The sequence below is a fragment of the Myotis daubentonii genome, chromosome 6 (assembly GCF_963259705.1).
Source record: "Myotis daubentonii chromosome 6, mMyoDau2.1, whole genome shotgun sequence".
Classification (NCBI taxonomy): Eukaryota; Metazoa; Chordata; class Mammalia; order Chiroptera; family Vespertilionidae; genus Myotis; species Myotis daubentonii.
This window is the reverse complement of record NC_081845.1, coordinates 63,322,532-63,342,971: the sequence shown is the minus strand read 5'-3', so window position 1 is coordinate 63,342,971 and position 20,440 is coordinate 63,322,532. Positions and strand designations below refer to the sequence as shown.

The 20,440-nt window shown below is 39.6% G+C and overlaps 1 protein-coding gene across 3 annotated transcripts in view; it reads right to left on the bottom strand.

Moving 5' to 3' along the window:
• Positions 1-20,440, bottom strand: part of COL12A1 (collagen type XII alpha 1 chain) — a 111,077-nt gene that overhangs the window by 30,745 nt on the left and 59,892 nt on the right. For all 3 annotated transcript variants that reach the window (XM_059701166.1, XM_059701168.1, XM_059701167.1), the window contains 18 exons: positions 19,802-19,931; positions 19,217-19,356; positions 18,409-18,538; positions 17,131-17,273; positions 15,687-15,816; positions 15,100-15,242; positions 13,306-13,435; positions 10,994-11,113; positions 9,753-9,899; positions 8,897-9,013; positions 8,598-8,744; positions 7,995-8,069; positions 6,225-6,364; positions 4,127-4,250; positions 3,836-3,979; positions 1,861-2,025; positions 493-531; positions 258-396 (listed from right to left, as the gene is read on the bottom strand). In XM_059701166.1, the coding sequence (XP_059557149.1) occupies positions 258-396; positions 493-531; positions 1,861-2,025; positions 3,836-3,979; positions 4,127-4,250; positions 6,225-6,364; positions 7,995-8,069; positions 8,598-8,744; positions 8,897-9,013; positions 9,753-9,899; positions 10,994-11,113; positions 13,306-13,435; positions 15,100-15,242; positions 15,687-15,816; positions 17,131-17,273; positions 18,409-18,538; positions 19,217-19,356; positions 19,802-19,931 (2,303 nt within the window). The remainder of the gene's footprint in view (positions 1-257; positions 397-492; positions 532-1,860; positions 2,026-3,835; positions 3,980-4,126; positions 4,251-6,224; positions 6,365-7,994; positions 8,070-8,597; positions 8,745-8,896; positions 9,014-9,752; positions 9,900-10,993; positions 11,114-13,305; positions 13,436-15,099; positions 15,243-15,686; positions 15,817-17,130; positions 17,274-18,408; positions 18,539-19,216; positions 19,357-19,801; positions 19,932-20,440) is intronic.

Below are 20,440 nucleotides of genomic sequence, written 5' to 3'. Positions count from 1 at the left end.
GATCCTCGCCTTGAATTCAAAAGGGCCAGGAATCCATAATCCTACAGAACCAGGGTGAGATGCTTAGGTTTGAGGAGACCAAGGCTGGAGTCCTCATCTCCTGTGTGACCTGGAGGAAGACACTTAACCCAACTGCATTGACGGAAATTAAGCTAGGTCGTTCATAAGGAGTCTTCTGACCAATCGAAAGTTCCAGGATTCCAAGAGCCTCAAAAATCATCATTGTCAGAAAAAGACCCGTCTGCTGTCACACTTACGCTGTGGGCTGATTTATGAAGGCGTTCTTCTGAAGCCTGTAGGAGGAATAGCTGGGGAAAGACCCTGACTCCAAAGAGACGCCTTGGACGGAAGCAAAATTCTTCTCTGTGAGGTTGTATGCTTCAAGCATCTTAAAACCTTTACAACAGAAAATGAAATATTGAAGTGAGGTCATTTAAATTGTGTTTTGGCTTGAACCCTGAAACAAATTAGCCCACGCTTATAAATGCTTACCTGGTGAGGTGTAGCCATCCAAATAAATGAGAGGGCAATCTGCAATAGACAGTGTTCTTTAAGTATGATTCACCAACGCAATATGCAAACATTGTATATGGACACAAATCAGCATTGTACATATATCAAATAATGAAGTTGTTCATGCATTTATAAAGACTCACATTGATCTAATTTTTTTATAACAGATTTCTTGTAGACTGACTTCCCATGTGTAGGAGAAATTATACTATTGACCAGTATTAGCAATGTCTTCTGAACATTCTCCAAACCAATTAGAATTCTACAATGTTCTTAAGAATAGTAAAATACAATTAAAGGGGGAATTTCAGATGTTTTTAAATAGCTTAAAGAACTTTTTTTTCTCCCGTCCGGGGAATTTCAGATTTTTGCAAAGGCAAGAGGAGAATGTTGCCATCCAACTCTCTTCTATTCTCTGTCAAGCTTGCCTACCAAACATCATGTAACAATTACATGTCTACAGCGGTTTTCAAACTGGGCTCCCCAGAGCCAGGAATCCCAGAGAGTGGCTTTCAGGACCACTGGGAGTGGACATGCGACAACTATAGTTCCCTGCCCACCTTGCACCAGGACAGCTCCTTTCTGAGTTTCAAGGTCAGTTTCACAGTAAAGTACTGACCATTGTTTACTATTGCCACCTCTCCCAGACCTCTGAGGATTTAATATAATGTTTAATAGGGGAAACTGTAACACTTACAAATCATAGCCCTGCCTAGGATCAAAAGTCTAGACTAGCTGCACAACTGCCTCCATAATCTAATGCCCCAAGAATCAGTGTTAATGGATGGGGAAGAGGATAAATTGACAAAAATAATGAACGTTTTGACCTTCACTGTATTTTTAAAGTTGAACATGAAATCTTGGCATAAGGAGAAAAATCTATAACCAAAACGACAAATGGGAACCAAATAAATTCCTATGGAGCACACATGTACAAGTCAGTTTTCTCATTGCTCCCTTGAAGCCCGGATATTGACAGAACAAACACCAATTGATTACTAATAGGGGCAAACCTTCATCTCACAGTAATGCTTCTATAAACGCATTCCTGAAGCTGAAGATCAATTTACTCAAATGTCACAGGCATTGGGATGGTGGGGAAAGGATGTATTAAAACACTTTATTTCCATATAAGGAATATATTACATCTTCAAAGCTTAAAATGGACCTCTGACAAGCACACATTTAGCACAATCTCAATAGGAACAATGACTCATCGGGTTCTCAAGGGATTTCCCAGGATCTATTTATGCACAGGCTTGATCCCATATAGGATAGGGAATGGCCTACCAAGTAGTTATTTTTCAAAACAAGTGAGATTATGGTCCCATGTGGACCATGACTTACTTGAGGTGGCAGTTTCACAGACAAATGTGATGAGGTTGTCCTCTATCTTCTCAAAAGATTCAAAGTCATCCACAATGAACACGTGCCGCTCGCTTGGTTTGCTGGCAATATTGGCAAGCTCGTTGTACTCCACATCAGCCACACCAACGACAAAGACACTGAACCCTGAAAAGCATGTTTACAGAGTGAATTACATAGCCCTTTCCCCGTCTTTTATTGTTTAAACAACTCAAAGTAAAATCTTATCAGAATCAATGCTGTATTTCCTCAGTGTGTGCAGCACGTCCTTTTAACTGACACAAACTCTCCTTAATAAATATGTCCTTTCGCCCTAACTGGTTTGGCTTAGTGGATAGAGCATCGGCCTGCGGACTCAAGGGTCCCAGGTTCGATTCCAGTCAAGGGCATGTACCGTGGCTGCGGGCACATCCCCAGTAGGGGGCGTGCAGGAGGCTGCTGATCGATGTTTCTCTCTCATCAATGTTTCTAACTCTCTATCCCTCTCCCTTCCTCTCTATAAAAAATCAATAAAATATATTTTAAAAATAAATAAATAAATATGTCTTTTCTCCAGGTCTTCCTATTTTCTGGATTATAAAATTCAATTAATTGGATTTCCTAGAATAAAATCCTAACAAATGGCAAACATTTTCAGAGCAGAAAGATTAACATGGTGCTCATTTCCTTCCACAGCTCTACAGTGCTGATAGACCCAAGAATTCTGCAGCTCTCTTGGGCACCATTAACATTTTAAGCTTATGTGACTCAGAAACCAGGAATGGGCTCACTTAAAAATTTGATTCTCAACAAACTCAAGCTCAAAGGCAGCATTCTGGTCACTTTTAAAATGAAATATATGGCCCGGCCAGCATGGCCCAGTGGTTGAGCATCAACCTATGAACCAGGAGGTCACGGTTTGATTCCTCGATCCCCAATGTGGGGCGTGCAGGAGGCAGCCAGTCAATGTTTCTCTCTCATTATTTGATGTTTCTATCTCTCTCTCCTTCTCCCTTCCTCTCTGAAATCAATAAAAAAAGAAATGTTTAAAAAGTAAAATGAAATAGACAATTCCCACTAGCAATAACTTTATTTATTTAGGTTAATACAAGTAAAGTTTTTACTCCAAAAGCTTGATTTGACTGTTAAAAAATAACAATGTAAGGAATGAGTTCCATAATTAGGTATAAGTAAGGTAATATACGGAGTAAGTATTCATAACCCCAAACTTAAGTCAGCTAGGAGCACGAAATATGCTGAAATCTGATCAAAGCGCATAAAACAGTAGCAGTAATTTATAAAAAGATCAGTGCAGTTCCATGTAACCAAGTACTTTTCAATCACTGCAATAGATAATGCACAACATATGTCTACCTGGACCTGAGGGGGCTTCAGCAAGGGCGTTAATGCAAGTACTGGAATTACCTTGTTTCATCTCTAATAATCCTAATAACTCATCCAAAGGGCAGTGTTGCCAGGAGGCACTAAGGACGTTTGTTTGCCAAGATGTGCCCCAGAGACGTGTCCCTGGGGCCTGGCTGTCCTCCTGTGCAGTGGACCTTTGAGAACCTGCTTTGAGCCTGCACCTGCCAGGCTGTGCTAAAGCGAAGGCTTCCCTATGTTCTCCTTGCACAGGAGCCGGCATCAAGACTCACTTCTGCTAGGCAGGACGCCTGCTCTGGGATCATCCCATGTTTGCATTCCACAGCCTTCCAGCCCCCACGAGAAATCTAGTTTGCTCATTGACAGACCCTGAATCACATCTTACCCAAAGACTATACGCCATGCTATTTCTGAGCAATCACCAAACCATCCCACGATTAAACATAAACTAATATTATAAGAATATGACACACAGGTTCAACAGGAACAATAAAGTAAATCAGAAATTTGGGGGTTCTTGCAATCATTTCTGAATGTTCAAAACCGTTAACATAATGAGTGCAAGCACTAGGCATGGAACTCGGCCGGGGCTTACCTGACTGCTGGATGACCGAAGCGGCTTTCTTCACCTCGTCCTGTGACCGACCGTCTGTGACCACAACCAGCACTTTGGGGACATTCTTCCTCATGCCGCTCTCCCAGGTCAAGACCTTCTCCTTGATAAACGTGAGAGCCTTGCCTATAGAGGGCGGCATGAAACATTTCCGTGTCACCTCAGTGCCAACGATCCAAGTGCCATTAGCCATGCCCAACTGTTAAGAATTCGAATGTTAGAGTGAGATGGTACCCTCGGTTCTTCCACTCCAAACACTCTGATCAACTGTACCTGTTCTGGTGTTTCCTCCTCTGTACCTAATATTCTGGAGGGCCCCGAGGGCTTGGGCCTTGTCATTGTATGTGTTCAGCTTGAACTCAGACTTGACTTCATCACTGTACTGCACAAATGAGACCTGAAAGAAAATGTGGTTTGTGGGGAGGGTCAGTCATCTCTTTTTATGTTTCAATTTTCCAGTGAATCCTCTAACTGCCGAATGGGAAAAGGAAGTGTCTCAGACTTGACAGAGTATTATAAAGCTCTTTATAGCTAGTATTAACTAACACTGACTGCTGTTGGCTCAGTAAATTAATTTCTAATCTTTAATGAATAGACAATTGATAGGACCATATAAATATTCTATATTCATATGGCACCTTTCTCCAGGGTATAAAAAGGGATGGGTAAAATCCAGGAGCAATGAGAACACACTCTCTTGAACTCAACTGTGGGCTAAGCAATTGGTTCCGCAGCCAAGTGCTCCTCCTCACTGACCACATCCACTCCTTCGGGTAATATGACAATATCCCATGTGTGATAATAATCAGCACTCATCACAAACTTAGTGACAGTGTGATTTAGTGGAAAGAGTACAGACTTTGTAGTTGGGAATCGCTGGACTGAAATCCTAGCTCTGCCAATTAATGGCCACGTGACCCTGGGCAAGTTCCCGACATCTCTGGGCTTTAGTTTCCTCCTCAGAAAAATTGAGATAATTATACTTGCTTTCTAGGATTGTTGTAAAGACACGTGTAGTAATCATGTATGCAAAATAGTTGGCACAGAGAAGTTAGTAAAATATGATAGCTATTTTTTTATTTTTTATTAGATATCTTAAATTTCCAAAAGGATGGAAAACTGGCTTAGCTGTTGACACATTAAATTGAGAGTGTAACTGGCCTGACTTTTTACTCTTCTTGGGTTGGAATAATATCCACAAGGTTATTTGAGGATTTGAAATTTAGTATAGTCCATAAAGTACTCTTCCATAAAAGAAGACATGATTTGCTTATGAAATTATTTGTGGTTTATGTCGAAATATCTTATTTTCATAATGTCTCTGAGATGCCACATGAAAAAGTACAAGCTGCCAAAATAAACAAAAAAATTCATCAGCAGGAATGGGGAGAGAAAGAAAAAGATTCGGAAGAAGAATGACACAATATAGTCCCTTGCCTTAAAGAGCCAATGAGTTAGATAGAAGAGAGTCGCACACAATAATGACCATATAAAGTGACACTTGCAATATAGTAACCCAGACAATATCCTTCAGGAGCATGGAATGCCTAAAGCCATCAAGAAAGCCACTCCAGAAAGGGGGGAATTTGCAGTGGGTCTTCAAGTTTACAGAATCCAAGAAATAACTAATAACAGCTTTATTCAGATTCTCAGAGGGGCCTGGGAAGAAGGGCTCACCAAAACATAGTTTAGAGCCACTGGACTTAAGTGTTCAGTTCATTGGTTTATTGAGAGTAGTGAAGGAGATTCTCCAATTTATAGGTAAGTATGGCTATATGATGAATTATTTTTCAAAGTCTCTTATGGAAAGATAAGCTTTTCAAAGTTCCAACTCTAGTAAAACAAATACTTTTGAAGTAATTTCACAGCAATATAATTTGTAGCTATTTTAGGAAAACAAAAATGAAATATCCTCTGAGTCAATAATGGCCATTCTTCTGATCAAGGTGGTACCTGCAATGCCATGACAGAGGGGGGAGCAGGGCTCCACACACCCACTCCAGTCACTATTCCTCACTGACTCCGCTGGCTTAACAGAGGGTGATAATCACAATGCATTTAATTTCCAGAACATCGGCTGACCTTTCATGGAAGTGTATCATTGTAAGAGTTTTAAGCAGGAAGTTAGAACCCCCTAAATTATTCAACAGGAATATCATCTAGCCAAAGAGAATACCTAAAGGAATATTTATTTTTCTGTTTATTTACCATTTATACCCAACTCCTTCCCAAAAATGCATGTGTAATGAAAATATCAAATAACAAAAGTCAAAACATAATTTGTAGTGAAAAGTCTTTCTACTTAAAAAGAGAAGGTTGAAGGACATAGCAAGACATTACAAGTGAATAGCCACCATGAAAAGACACCCACCTGAATTCCACCAGGATTGATTTCATCAAAGGCTCCCACAGTATTGAAGATGAACTTTACAACTTTGTTAAAATTGTCATCCCCGATACTCCAGGAGGCATCAGTCAAGAATACAATATCTGCCTTGGCCCCTTTGCATACTGGGGAAATAAAATTAGAAAAAAGAAGCTCCAAATCTCACGAATTCTTTCATTCAAGTGAAATTACACAACTGAGAAATGCAGCCTATCACACCTTGCTACACAAAGTATGGTTTGGTGGCAATAGCATGGCCTGGGAAGCTTCTTCAAAATGCAGAATCCTGGGCCCTACCCCAGAGTTCCTCAGTCAGAATCAGCAACAAGATGCCCAGATGGTTCCTACTCACAATAAAGTGAGAGAGGCACTATCTAACTGGCCCTCAATTTCTGCTCTGGAATTACTCCACCTATTTAGATCCATTATGCAAATATATGCTCTTTCCTCATGGAACTCTTCAAGTAGCCTCAAGCAATAAATGAGGAGGAAAGGAAATGAAAAGCAACAATGTCCAGGATTTAACAAGATTAGAAATTTTGTATATACTTATCAAAGATTTGGTGCAAATAAGGTGTCTTTTAATTTTAAATTGGGCCACTATGATTATATGGAGGGAAGGAAGGGATGGAATAAAATAAATATCTTTCATTGAATCTTCAAACTTGAAGACTAAAAAAAAAAAATCTGAAAATAAAAATTTAACAACATTTTATTCTATAAAAATTTAACACGTAGAATGTACAACACCAAGAGTGGACCCAAATATAACCTATGGATTTTGGGTGATAATGGTGTGTCAATATAGGCTCATGGACGGTAACAAATGTGCCACTTTGGTGCGGGAGGGTGATGCTGGGGGAGGCTGTGTGTGTGAGGGTACAGGGTATAAATGGGAACATTATGTATTTTCTGCTCAATTTTGCTATGAACATAAAACTGCTCTAAAAAAATAAAGTATTAAAAGAACACAACAAGCCTAGACTATTTACTGAATTTCTTTCAACAACCTAAATTTCAAGAAACCCATTATTGTTTTACCCTATAATAATACACTTTTAACTTTTATCTTATTTAATAGGTTTAAAGAAGTTGTGGCAGTCTAGATCCTTCTAAGATAAAAGAAAAATACTTTAAAAATCTGACATGCTTTCAGTTTAACTCAGAAAACAGAATGTGGGGGGAGGGGGAATAAACCAGTAGTTAATTAGTTTAAACTTAATTTGATAAAGCACAGAGAACTGCCCCAAATTACTTGAGAGACCAGCTTTAGTGTTCTCAAGTGACCATTACGCCTCAGACTTTAGTGAATAGAAATGTTTTAGCTTTGTGTAATCCAGGGCACTTCTCAGATCAGAAACCAGGACTTCCAAACCCAAAGGCCCAGGAGTTAGCTTGCAGGTAAAGCCAAAAAGATTCATGGATCCTACTGATGCCAGCAGCCCACGGAAACAAAGGCCCACCAGGTGACCATGAACTATGTAAGGTATCATGAGACAGTAATCTGCAAAATGAAGGAAAGCAAGTTCCAAATGAAGAGCTGAGGTACTTTAGGACTGATTCCATTCACACCAAAATGCTCCTGGAGGGGAAGAACAAGTCGCTGGCAATCTTTTCTTTTAACCTAAAAACTCTTCAACAAGAATCATAAATCAAAAATGCTTTCTATCAATTGTAAATGATATGCAGGCTGCATTCATAAAAAGGCAACAAATCCCTTCTTACTTATTACATTTCCAAATCAACTGGACTTACCGTCTCGAGCAGGTGGAATTGTGGGAGGGGGAGGAGGTGTGGGTGGCTCGGTAGGGGCTTCTGTTGGTTTTACGGCTAGAATTTAAAAAATAATAATTAGAGAAACACAATATGTGCACATTTCATAACACAGAAGGTAAATTTTAAAAGCGATTTAAATCCTTGGTGACAAAATCAAGTCTCATTGGCATGGACACACTGGGAATTCTATTGTATCCAAATTTGGTGTCATTGATAGTCATTCAACATTGACTATAGCTACAAAACACTAAGCCAAGATTCAAAGGGTGAAGGTAAGGCCTTCAGATAGGATCAAATGAGTAGAGGTCAATAATATAGACGCCCATCAACTTCCCACTGTCCACTGGCCCTCCTCTAGCCCTTTCCTTAAAAATAATACCAACTCTGTAACAGGGGCAACATGGATTTTCTGCAGGTAAAGGTCCTGAACCAGCCACAGACTCCACCTTCAAGAACCTGCCATCATTACATCATCACTGCTGCCCATACAGAGACGTGCCTGTTCAAGGGTCGTAAGTCTCCCGCCCGCAGAGCATTCCATTCTGAAGCCTGACAGGCATTCCAGGTCACTCAGACACTTACTGGTGTGTTCTCTGACAGAGACACCAGGACCCTCGAGGTTTGGTGTCTGCACGAAAACAGTGACGCCGTAGTCAGTATCTGGTGTAAGGCCAGTGAAGCAGTGACTGGTTTCTGATCCGCGCACTGTAATTTCCTGTCCTCTCGTTCCTGTTCATGACAACAAAGGAAAACGCCAGTGTCATCCTCAGTTGCATTTCAAGGCATATTATACATAATTTTGTAAACAAAATGGCATCTCCTTTACTGAATTTTAAAATGTTGCTATGAGCTCCAGTTCTTTTCTTGTTCTGCACACGTACCATCTGCAGGGTTTAGCTTTAGCCTGTAGGAGGTGGCTGCCCGGTGAGGTGACCATCTCACACAGAATGTGTCCCACCCGACCTGGTAAGGGTTCAGATCTGTCACATTTAAATACACTGCAAAATAAAGAAAGAAAGATGATAGATTTGCTTTTTAAACAAAGGCAGGAAAGCATACTTTTAATCGTAACAAAATTTTAGAACTTCCACTTGGCTAAAAAAGAATGTCTGAAATCTTGCTGTTTCCATATAAGAAACATACATGAAAATGTGGAGCAGCCAAAACAGGTCTCCCTTTCCATCACTGATTTTCGAGGGAAAAGAAATATCCCATAGGCCCTCTCAACACTACAAATGTCAAAGACATCTCACGGAAAATAAGAAATTTTTCCAAAAGGCAATCTGCCAAGTCCTTAAGTGATTATTAAAGCACTTGCTGATAACAAATTCTATCTGGGCTGAATCAATAATCATGGCATTTCTGGGAAAACTTTCAATTAAACCAATGCATTTAGGTAATAGATGTTTTAACATCAAATGTCAAGAAAAACTACAAAAAAAATTCCTTGTACCCCAACTCTAATTCTACAGATCATTCATGATGAAATGAAATCATAATTTTTAATCTTTCAAAATTCAAAATATAATATTTCTGTGAAATAAACATATCTCATCATACACTGATATTTGTATATTGAATTATATTACTTATAGATTTGTTTAGCTGGGCATAAAAGATCACCTACTTATCTCTGAGGAAACATGCATATGTTAAGAAGAAATAATATTAAAACAGGCTGACCTGGTAATTTGTACTATACTTTTTCTCACAACCATGCAAAGACACATGACTCACATGTAGTGCCTTGATCCGTCAGGGGGACACTGAGTCCAGAATCATACTGAGCATAAACATTTACATCATAAATGGTGCTGGGATTGAGATTGTGTAACGTGTATGAGGTCACTTCTCCAACAAAGACTTCCATGGGCTCATTGGAACCTTTAATAACAATCACAAAAATACATAGATACATGTTATCACTAATCTCAAATTGTTCTTAAAATCAAAATGCCTTAACTTATACTCAAATGATAGTATCAACAGCATTAATTCCAAAGCCCCTATGCTCTTGTTCACTGTAGCACAAGCCACATTATATGGTGAATACAAAACCGTAAGCAGAGACTGGATTCTTACCCTCTGATTGTCAAAGCATAGCACAGTACCTGGAATGCAGCAGGTATGTCATCACTGTTCCTTTAATGAGTTAATCAATCACACAAACAGCTACCTTAGAATCACAAACCTCTTCTCGGAGCCTCCTTTGCCAGCATTGTGCTTTGCCCATAGTAGGTGCTAAATTAACCTCTTTAATGTACTGTAGAGATGATTTAAGAACATCCATCTTGGACCTCACTCCATAAGCTTAGTGACGGAAGGTCCACAGTTATGAACATCTCTTCCTCCTTTCAGTTCTCTCTCCATTACTTACACAAGCTCACCTTCCCTTTCTCTTTCCTTCTCTATGTTTTTCTAGGAAAATTTTCTAGCTCATGCCATTCCTAGTGCATGGAAGACGCCCTAGCAAATTTAGTACAAAGAGTATTTTCTTCCACTGTGCTAAGCATGTGGATAAAACAGAAACACAGCAAATAATTTAATAAAGGTTTTATCCAGGATCAATGGGAAATTGAAAGCAAGCCTGTCATAAATTAAACTAAAATACATATGCCCCAAAAGGAATGAAACCTTGACATCGTGGGGAAAATACAGAAGTTTGTATTGATTAAATATGCATTATTTCATAATCATAATAGCACATGGGATGACTGAACACAAACATTTTCAATATGCACAGTTTGATGGACCAGATAAAATTTTTAGTCATGAAAATCTCATCTACACCCATAGTAACAATGATACTAGAAATCATTGGCTTAAAATGCTATTTCCAGAAACACCTCTGATCAAAGAAGACTGATATGATAACTGAATTGTCCGTAGAATCTAACCATAGGGAATGGAACAAAGAATACCCTCATACCCAAATAACTCTCCAGTGCATTTATATGATGATAAAGGTGCTTTCTTACCCACTGGCTTATACACAATTTTATATCCAAGAACCGGAGAGGGCGAAGGATCCCAAGATACCCTGAATCTTGTATACCATTCATCAGAGATGTGTATGTTCTGAGGTGGAAGTAGTCCCACTGCAAACAAATATTGGCACACGTTACTGACCTTGTATTGACATACAGGGAGAGCAAAGAACTTGATGAGCATAGATTATAAGTATTAATAGTATAATCCCATGCATGAAATTTAATGATATCCCATAAATTCCTTATTTAGAAAACAAAAGATATTAAAATGTTCAACAGAAAGCTTAGGGGTTTTTCAAATTCAAACTGCAACTCAAATGGACTCGGGAACTGGTGATTTCCAGAGCTGTTATATGATGCAGAATTACAGAAAATAGGAAATCTCATACCACTTTTAGATTGTTAGAGAGTACAGATTATTAGAGCCAACAAGCAATTTAGACACTATCTAGTCCAACCACCTTATCACATAATAAGATATGATTTGCCCAGCCCTACCCGGCTTGGCTCAGTGGATAGAGCGTCAGCCTGTGGACTGAAGGGTGCCAGGTTCAATTCCGGCCAAGGGCACATGCCTGGGTTGCGGGCTCGATCCCCAGTTGGGGGTGTATAGGAGGCAGCCGATCAATGATTCTCTCTCATCATTGATGTTTCCATCTCTCTCTCCTTCTCCCTTCCTCTCTGAAATCAATAAAGAAAGACATGATTTTCCCAAGACCATACAGCTAGCTCATGACTAAGATAGGTTCTTTCCCAGCACCGCTCTACTCTCCATGAACATAACCTAGAGCAGTGGTCGGCAAACTGCGGCTCGCGAGCCACATGAGGCTCTTTGGCCCCTTGAGTGTGGGTCTTCCACAAAATACCACATGCGGGCTTGCACGTATATTGTGATTGAAACTTTGTGGCCCATGTGCAGAAGTCAGTATTTTGTGGAAGAGCCACACTCAAGGGGCCAAAGAGCCACATGTGGCTCGTGAGCCGCAGTTTGCCGACCACTGAAGAGTAAACCCTCAAACTATCACAGGCCCTGCCTCCAGCTCCACGTGCTAAAAATCAATGCAGTTAGGCAGCATGTGAAGTAGATGCTGAGTTATTATTCATAGAATTACACAAATAAGGAATTCATCTTGAAAAACTTTTCCAGAAGAACAACTAGAAATGGCTTTGAGCCTTCCTGGAAAATTCAATATCTAGGAAAGATTTTTTAAAATATATTTTGATAAGCACAAAATTCTGAAATGTGCCATTTCCCCTGAAAAATATCAAAATATATTCTAAAACCTAAGGGGAAGTTTTAAAAATGGGAAGTTGTTAAATTAAATCATCTTGATTTTAAATTCAAATCACTAAACTGAGTCTCCTATAGACAATAGGTGTCAATAAATATATAAATTCCTGGTCTTGGGAGACTGAGCTGAAACCACTCTAGTCTTGCTTTTCTCTTAAGAGCTTGCGAATGGTAGGTCTTTCAAATTCTATAGCGTTGCCAAAGTCATTTAAGCACAAAAGGAGTTTGGGCAACTGAGCATAGTAAGGATCCTGAAATCATGCTGAACAAAGTAAAAAAAAAAAAAAAAAAAGGAATGCCAATACTTACCAGTAACAGAACCCAGATCTATAGCCCAGCATGCCTTTATGCTGAAGCCGTGGCTCTCAGCCTTGGGTGCACATCAGAGTATCAGCAGCATATGCACACCTCATACCAGTTACATCAGCAACTCTGGGGCTGGCCCCCAGGCAAAGCATTTTTTAAAGCTCCTCAGGTGATTCCAATGAACAACCAAACTGGAGAACCTTTGCTCTAAACCCCAAGCGACTGCCACCAGTGTAGGCGAGAAAGGGGGAGCAGGCCTCAGCACTGGTAATTCTTTGTAAAGTACTTGTTACAACAGAAAAAAATATTTTTGTAAAAAAGCTACATTTGTAAAGAGAGAAGGTAAATGCTAAACATCTTGATTATTTTTGACTTAAGATTCTATCATGGTGGAGTGATTTTTTGCTAATACTAAATTGACTTAGCAGCTACAGGCTTAACTGACACCACACAAACTAAAACAATACTCAGAGAAATGGTTTTCCAAAGGAGAAGTAAAACTATCTCAAGCAAAGCAAAATATGCAGATTTTTTCTCCTTTTTCTTCAAGTGGACCTTTAAACAGTTAAAATACAAGTTCTGTTCTCATATCAATTTGACAAAATACAATGCCTAATATAAAGTTAATGCAATACCAATGTAGTATTTGAGAGGCACTGGTAAAGGCAACATTTAAAGATTGTAAAAGGTCAAAGACACTTACCAGTTCTTCCATTTCCTGTTAGATGGCTACCATCTCCATCTTCATAAATAGGAATAACAGTAATTTTATATGGAGTATCAGATTGCAGGGGCTGCAGTATTACATTGTTCCTTCTGCCTGGGACGGTGGTCTATAGAGGAAGTTAAATTGTAAGTTTCTTATCAGCTAGAGGACTTTCAGATCAAAAGACAATATTGTTTTATAGATTCCCATAAACAATACTGTTTTCTTCATATTTTCTTTTTGTTACACAATAGCTCGTGGCAAGGCAGATCGTCCACACTGCCTGTGTGTGGCATGGGAGAATGGCTTTAGAGTAAAGACATCTGGGTTCAAATCCCAGATTAGCCATTTACCAGCTTTATGACTTAGCACCCCTGAAGGAAATTGTGAGGATAAAAAGCAATAATGCGTACAACACTCCGTACACATTACTGAGTACTGCAGTGCTCAGAGGTATGTTTGTCTCCTTCATCTCTCATTGTACATGTTGCATTGCTGTGTACTCCTTCAACAAACATGTACCAAGTACCCTCTGAGCCAGGCATGGTACCGGCCACTGGAAATACACTGGTGAGGGTTTCCGCTCTCAAGAGTATCAGTATGGATGATACTAATGATGTGAAAAAGAAGAACTTGAAAATACATTTAACTTCCTCCATGAAGAGGAAACGAATCAACTAGATCTCTCTCTCTCTCTTTCTCCCCCCTAAGCTTTGCTTCCATAAATAATGTGAATCACTTATGCCAGTGATTCCCAGAATAGAGTTCCTTGCCTGCAAATGGTAAATTGGGGAAAGAAATTATATTTTTACAGTTTTCAGAAACTGAAGGGAAATTGCTTAGTTGTACCTGGGAAGACTGAACAAACACTAAGGCATGGGCGCCTTTGCTTTGGCAAACCAAGTGTGGCAATCTGGCTCATCTCATTTTGACCAGAAACACTAAATGGCAATTACATGTGTTTCAGATTAATAAAAATGGGGTGGGACTTAAATTAAAGCTTAGTATATCAAGTTCAAGTAGATGACATATTTTATAACGTAGAAATAATGGAAGGAGAATGATCAAATAGAATGTATGTAGCAAAATGGTTGCAAATCACAGACAAAACTGCTTTATAATCAGCACTACGTGTAATTTTCCACTAAGCTATCACTGAATTTTAAAGCAAGTGCTGACTTTTCCATCCATAACAAATGGACATGCATAATAAGGGCTATGCTACCAGAAACTTGACTCTGGTTCTGGAGAGATAAAACATGACACTCAAAAAGTTTGAAGCTGATATTAGAGTATGTATATTCCAAAACAAAAGTGTACTGAAAAATGTTAAATTTAGAGAAAAGGCAGATCAATTTGCCTGAATATTTAAGAAAGACCTTGTAAAGAAATTAGATTTAAAGAAAAGGTGAGATTGGAATAGTCACAGCATTTGACCATTAATTTAGTTAGCTCAGAATAATTGGTACCATGTTTCACCAGAATTAATTCCTATGGTATAGGTAGGTGGTTAGAAATATGTATTTCCTGAGATAAGACAGTTATTTTCCATCTATATTTAGAATAAAAATTGAGCCCAAAGACATTGATTCTCTGTAGTATGGAAGGCCATACTGGGCACATTCAGGTGATCCCAATCTCATGTCAGAGAAAGTCATAGAGAATGTAACTGACACACAGAAGTCAAGGACTCAACTCTAACCCTAGCACCGTCCTAAAGAAGAACGCCGAAGCTCACACTCCAACCTGGTCAGATTACAAAATGCTCAAGTTAGTGAGAGTCAGACTCACGTATTCATCAATTGGATCGCCGACGGTGGGAGAATAAATGATCCTGTATTGCTGAACTGGCCCGCCAGCATGATCCCAGGCCACAGAGAGGCTATTGGTTGTCTCCCCAAAGACTCTCAGATTTCTTGGTCCACTCCGAGGTACTAAACAAATAAAACACAATAGAGTTACATGCCTGCCTGTGAGCATGACAGACATGGGGAGGAGAGGAAGGGGAGGAAAGGATTCTCCCGTGGCCAGATTAAGGAAGTGATTCTCAGGTGTTTCACCATTCACTAGGGTGTTCACTCCCTATGCTAAAACACACATCTTCTATGGTTTTAACGTGAAAACATAAACCTAGGAAGTGCTGCATTTCAGAGCTACAGTTGCATGCTGAACATCCAGTGACATAAAACTAGACTTGAGCCTGAATGCACAGACTGGGAAAGAAAGGGATGATTTTAACCACTATAACCACTTCCTGTTAAGTGAAATATAGAGGCCAAGTCCTCATGTTTGCTAAGTACCACGCACCTCACTCACTCAGAGAAGCCCTACCAACTGAGTGACAAGGGAATGGGGTGAAGAAAGGATTTCTGCCTCACGAGTTCGGCCCTGGGCGGGGCTGGGGTTCCCCTCTCCATCCGAGTAGAGAGCCACCACGTTCACGGAATAGGGTGTGTCCGGAATCAGCCGATCCAGGTGCACCGTGTGGGTATTTCCCGGCACCACAATCTGGAGGGGAGGAAGTGCCAAATTCTGCCTGATGACAACCCATATGCTTATCAAGTATTGTATTAGTCAGCATAATAACTTTGATCATAAAAGGCTGAGCCCAGACACGTCAGAAGCCAACTACTGTGCTCCTTCATGAGATCTGCCCAACCCACACCATTAGAAGCAATTTATCCTCAAAACTTTCCTCTCCACCCTAACCGGTTTGGCTCAGTGGATAGAGCGTCAGCCTGCGGACTGAAGGGTCCCAGGTTCGATTCCGGTCAAGGGCATATGCCTTGGTTGCGGGCATATCCCCAAGGGGAGTGTGCAGGAGGCAGCTGATTGATGTTTCTCTCTCATCGATGTTTCTAACTCTCTATCCCTCTCCTTTCCTCTCTGTGAAAAATCAATAAAATATATTTTTAAAAAAACTCTCCTCTCCAAAGTTAGTTTGCACTTGATTTCAGTAACTTCAATCATCTTGCATTTATGTTTATTGTAAAGATTATCAAATATAAATAATATCCAGGGCTGTTGATAGTAACCCAAAGAACACTCCTCCTGTTGTTAGACATTCATAAGAGATTTCTACGCTGGTGGGGGAGAAATTCTGTATTAAACTAGAGAGCAACTCTATACAATGGATAAGGACAACATTGTGTGACTATATCCTATCATACACAGAAACATGCAGGTCAATTTTCTTACAAAACACATGTATTGTTCATCATTGTTTATCATTATTGTTTCTTTTTATAAAGACCTGTAGTAAAGTTAGTTTATAAATTTACTTTTTCTTACGTGTTCTGATATTTTCCTTGTTCAAATTAGTAACTTTTGATTTCTAAATTATCAATCTACTTGCAAAACTACACAGTGCTATGAATTGAGGAGAGACTGAGCAATTTGTATGAGCAAGTAAAGAAATACTCTAAGTTTCATAAAACATTTGTACTTTACAACAAAAGCCCATATTGACAAGGTTTAGCAATAATTTGCAATTTATTACTGGGGTTTTTAACTCATATTACTAATTTGCATTTTCCCCAAAATTCACTTTTGCTAACTAACTTTATAATGAATACACCTGCCTTAATTCATCAAAAGCAATCATTTAACCATTATACCCTGGCATGTTTGTGGTTTGCACTCTCATCGGCTACTCAACATGACACAGACATGAGCCTACATTCATCAGGAAATGAAGTTTCCCTGAGACTCAGTGCCACTCCAACAACTAGCTTATTGTCCTGGGCCAGCAGCCATTGGCAGGAGGCGCAGTGGAATCTACAAAATTCACTGGCTGCGCTCTAAGAAGACGAAGTTACTTACAGATTCCGAGGGTCTGGTGCCATCCACAGGAGTGTACACAATGCGGTACTGCTGCACAGGCCCAGGGGCAGGGTCCCAGCGCACGTCCAGGTTGTTGGGCGTGGGGTTGTACACTTGGACGTTTCTCGGCAATCCCCTCACCACTGAGGAAGGAAAAGCCAAGGCATATTTCTTAAGTCTGTTTATGCATGTGGAGTTTTTGTTATCACTTCTCCAGAACTTACACTCTGTAAAAGGGCAAAATACTATCCTTAAACTCCTAATTATCTATACAAAAGCAGATTTAAACTCTCTCCAAATCCAAATCTGCCAATGTGAGCCAATTATGGCCTTTATCTATATGGAAGCAAAGTTGTTGCCAATACAAACAAGCTAATAATTGTAGTAATGCTGGGCTGGCCATGAAGGGATAGGGAACACAAAACTGGAAAAGAAGCTTCCGTTTTCCAACACAGGCAATGGAGAGACAGAGGAGGAGTTTCATAGTGTTTCCAATTCTATGAATGTCTTCTATGATTAAAACTAAAGGCAAAAGGAGGGAGAAGGAAGATCAATTATCTGCCCCAAGAGGGACTTAAAAAACATAAACTAGATCCACATATTAACCCCAAACTGTAATCAAGTCAATAGCATCATCTTTCTAGACTGCTAATCTTTTATCAAAAGAAGCCATCCATACTTGCTTCATTTCAGGTATCAGAAAGTATATTTTTAAAGTATATTCCTCAAAGAAATGTTTATAAGTACTTTCAAAAACCTGTAAGCAATACTACAAAAAACAAACAAACAGTAAAATCACTATACACTGATTTTCAAGTTAATGGCAAAGGAAAGCACACATATTTTTAATGCCAAAAGGCACTTCTTCAGCAAACCAGAGAAATGTGCAATCAAGCAATGTCATGAACAGATTTCAATAATTCACACTATACAGCCAATTACAAAACATGGCTTCACACGGATTTATAAAGCACAGAGCAAAGTTCAATGATTTTTTTGTCAGTGGAAAAGAATGAACAAAGTGGCATGCTAATTATTGTATCTACATTTCTAAATCTTGAAATTATTATCTCAGACGACAGATGCCATTGTAAATTTTCTATTTCATATACTAAAATAGTAACAGTTGATGTTTGGGAGGTGAATTATGGGTAATTTTTATGTTCTTATTTTATTATTCTGAATTTTCCAAATTTTTTCTAATGGGTCTATATTGCCTTTATAAAGAAAAGCAAAATTTATCATGAAAAGGCTAGATTTTTCTGCCTTTTTACTTACATGTCCTTGCAGTGTCTGAGGTGCGCCCTCCATCACCTTCAGTGTAAGAGGGAACTACTGTGATAGTGTATGGGGTATCTGGCTGCAGATTCCTAAGAATGGCATAATTGGTATTCCCAGGGATTGGTACCTAAAGATGGTAATAAAACATAAAGCACTTGATTTAAAAAAACTTGTAAAAAAAATAATAGCTTCAAATAATAGAATACTCAAAATCCTAACTCAAGACCAAGTCAAGACCAAGTCAAGAAGCAAGCTCTGTAATATTGGAATATAATGCCCTCCTATAAACTGTTACATGAGGTTATGAAAGCTTCTGTAGCCCTGGCCAGTTTGGCTCAGTGGATAGAGCGTCGGTCTGTGGACTGAAAGGTCCTAGGTTCGATTCCGGCCAAGGGCACATGCCTGGGTTGCAGGCTCGATCCCCATTGCGGGGTAGGCAGGAGGCAGCCGATCAATGATTCTCTCTCATCATTGATGTTCCTATCTCTCTCTCCCTCTCCCTTCCTCTCTGAAATCAATAAAAATGTATTTAAAAAAATAAAATAAAATAAAAAATAAAAAAAGAAAGCTTCTGTAGACCCCTACACTCACCCTCAGCTCCCCCTTCTGGAATGATTGCTTCCCCCAGCCCCAACTCCCCACAATCTCCTTATCACTCAGGCACTAAGGCCCCATCCTACGCTGTCAAGTTCTATTAAATGAATGTAAACTTCATGGATGCTAAAACAAGTCTATTAACTCCGTTAGCTCCACTCAATCAGCTACAGTTTAAATCTGCACAGTTTTCACTATAGGAAGTAATTACCAGCTCCTCTGGGCCCCCTCCTGTTGGTGCATAGAAGAGCTTGTACTGACGAGGATTTCCATCTGCGTGGTCCCAGCGAACATTCAAGGAACTGGTAGAGGGGTCATACACTCTCAGGTTCCGCACAGTGTTCAGAGGTTCTGGAATGCACAGAAATCACATCACTGTATGATCCTAACAGCCACACACACACATGAAACACAGGTTCAGTGGTATCTCCCAGGAGCCCTAGAACATAGCAGGCACCCCATAGTAGGCACCCCACCAATATCTGTTGAAGCAATGAATACATGAAAGAATGTCTGCAATAACCTGGTACACATGTCTCATCTCACCACAAGATATTTTTTTTTAATCCTAGAAAATAGTAAGTGACTTTCTCCACAGAGAGTTAACTCCAAGCAAGGATATTAAATCAATATTGTTTTCAATGTATTTTCAATATTATTATTAAATCAATATTATTTTTAATGCAGTTTCAGAGATTAGCAAAACTCTGTGTCACCTCAGTGTTTCCGGATAAAGATGTGATTTCGTTCCAATTGCAATTATTAAAGAAGCTACAAGGAGTCTGAGTTCACTTACTGGTCTTGCCTGTTCCCGTCATGTGACCTCCTTCACCATCAGAATACAGGGAGGTCACAGTGATCTCGTAAGGAATGTCAGGCTTCAGTTTCTGCAGGAGCACACTGTTCTGTCTTCCCCCTATTGTGGTCTTGAGTAAAACAGGAATACGTGTTAACCTTGTTCTCTGCCTCTCACTAATCTGTTAGAAAAAGCTCTTTCTACAAGGGAGCTGTTCGAGACCCTTGCCAAGATCTGGAAACACGTACAACAGTGAAGGTTTAGGAGATATCGTATGGTATCACTCTAAATATCCACTACACACCTTAAACCACATAAAGGACCCTAAGCCTCACACTGGCAACTCGAAAAGATATTTCAACTTGCTCATCGCCAGCACTGAAAACTGCATCCAAAACACATTTCACAGGTCTCTCCCCACAAAGGCATTAATCATCAGTGAACTACAAAGGAACTTGGAGATCGCAAGGACTTGCACACTATTAGAGGCTCAGCACCATTCACTATTATCTTTACCTTTTTTACAGATGTTTTTTATTTGCTTTAGAAACACATTAAAATGATTCAGCAAAAGATCTGAAGCTTTTGGTGTTTCCCCCCAAACAGGGCCGCTCTCAGAGCGTTAGCTGTGTACACAAC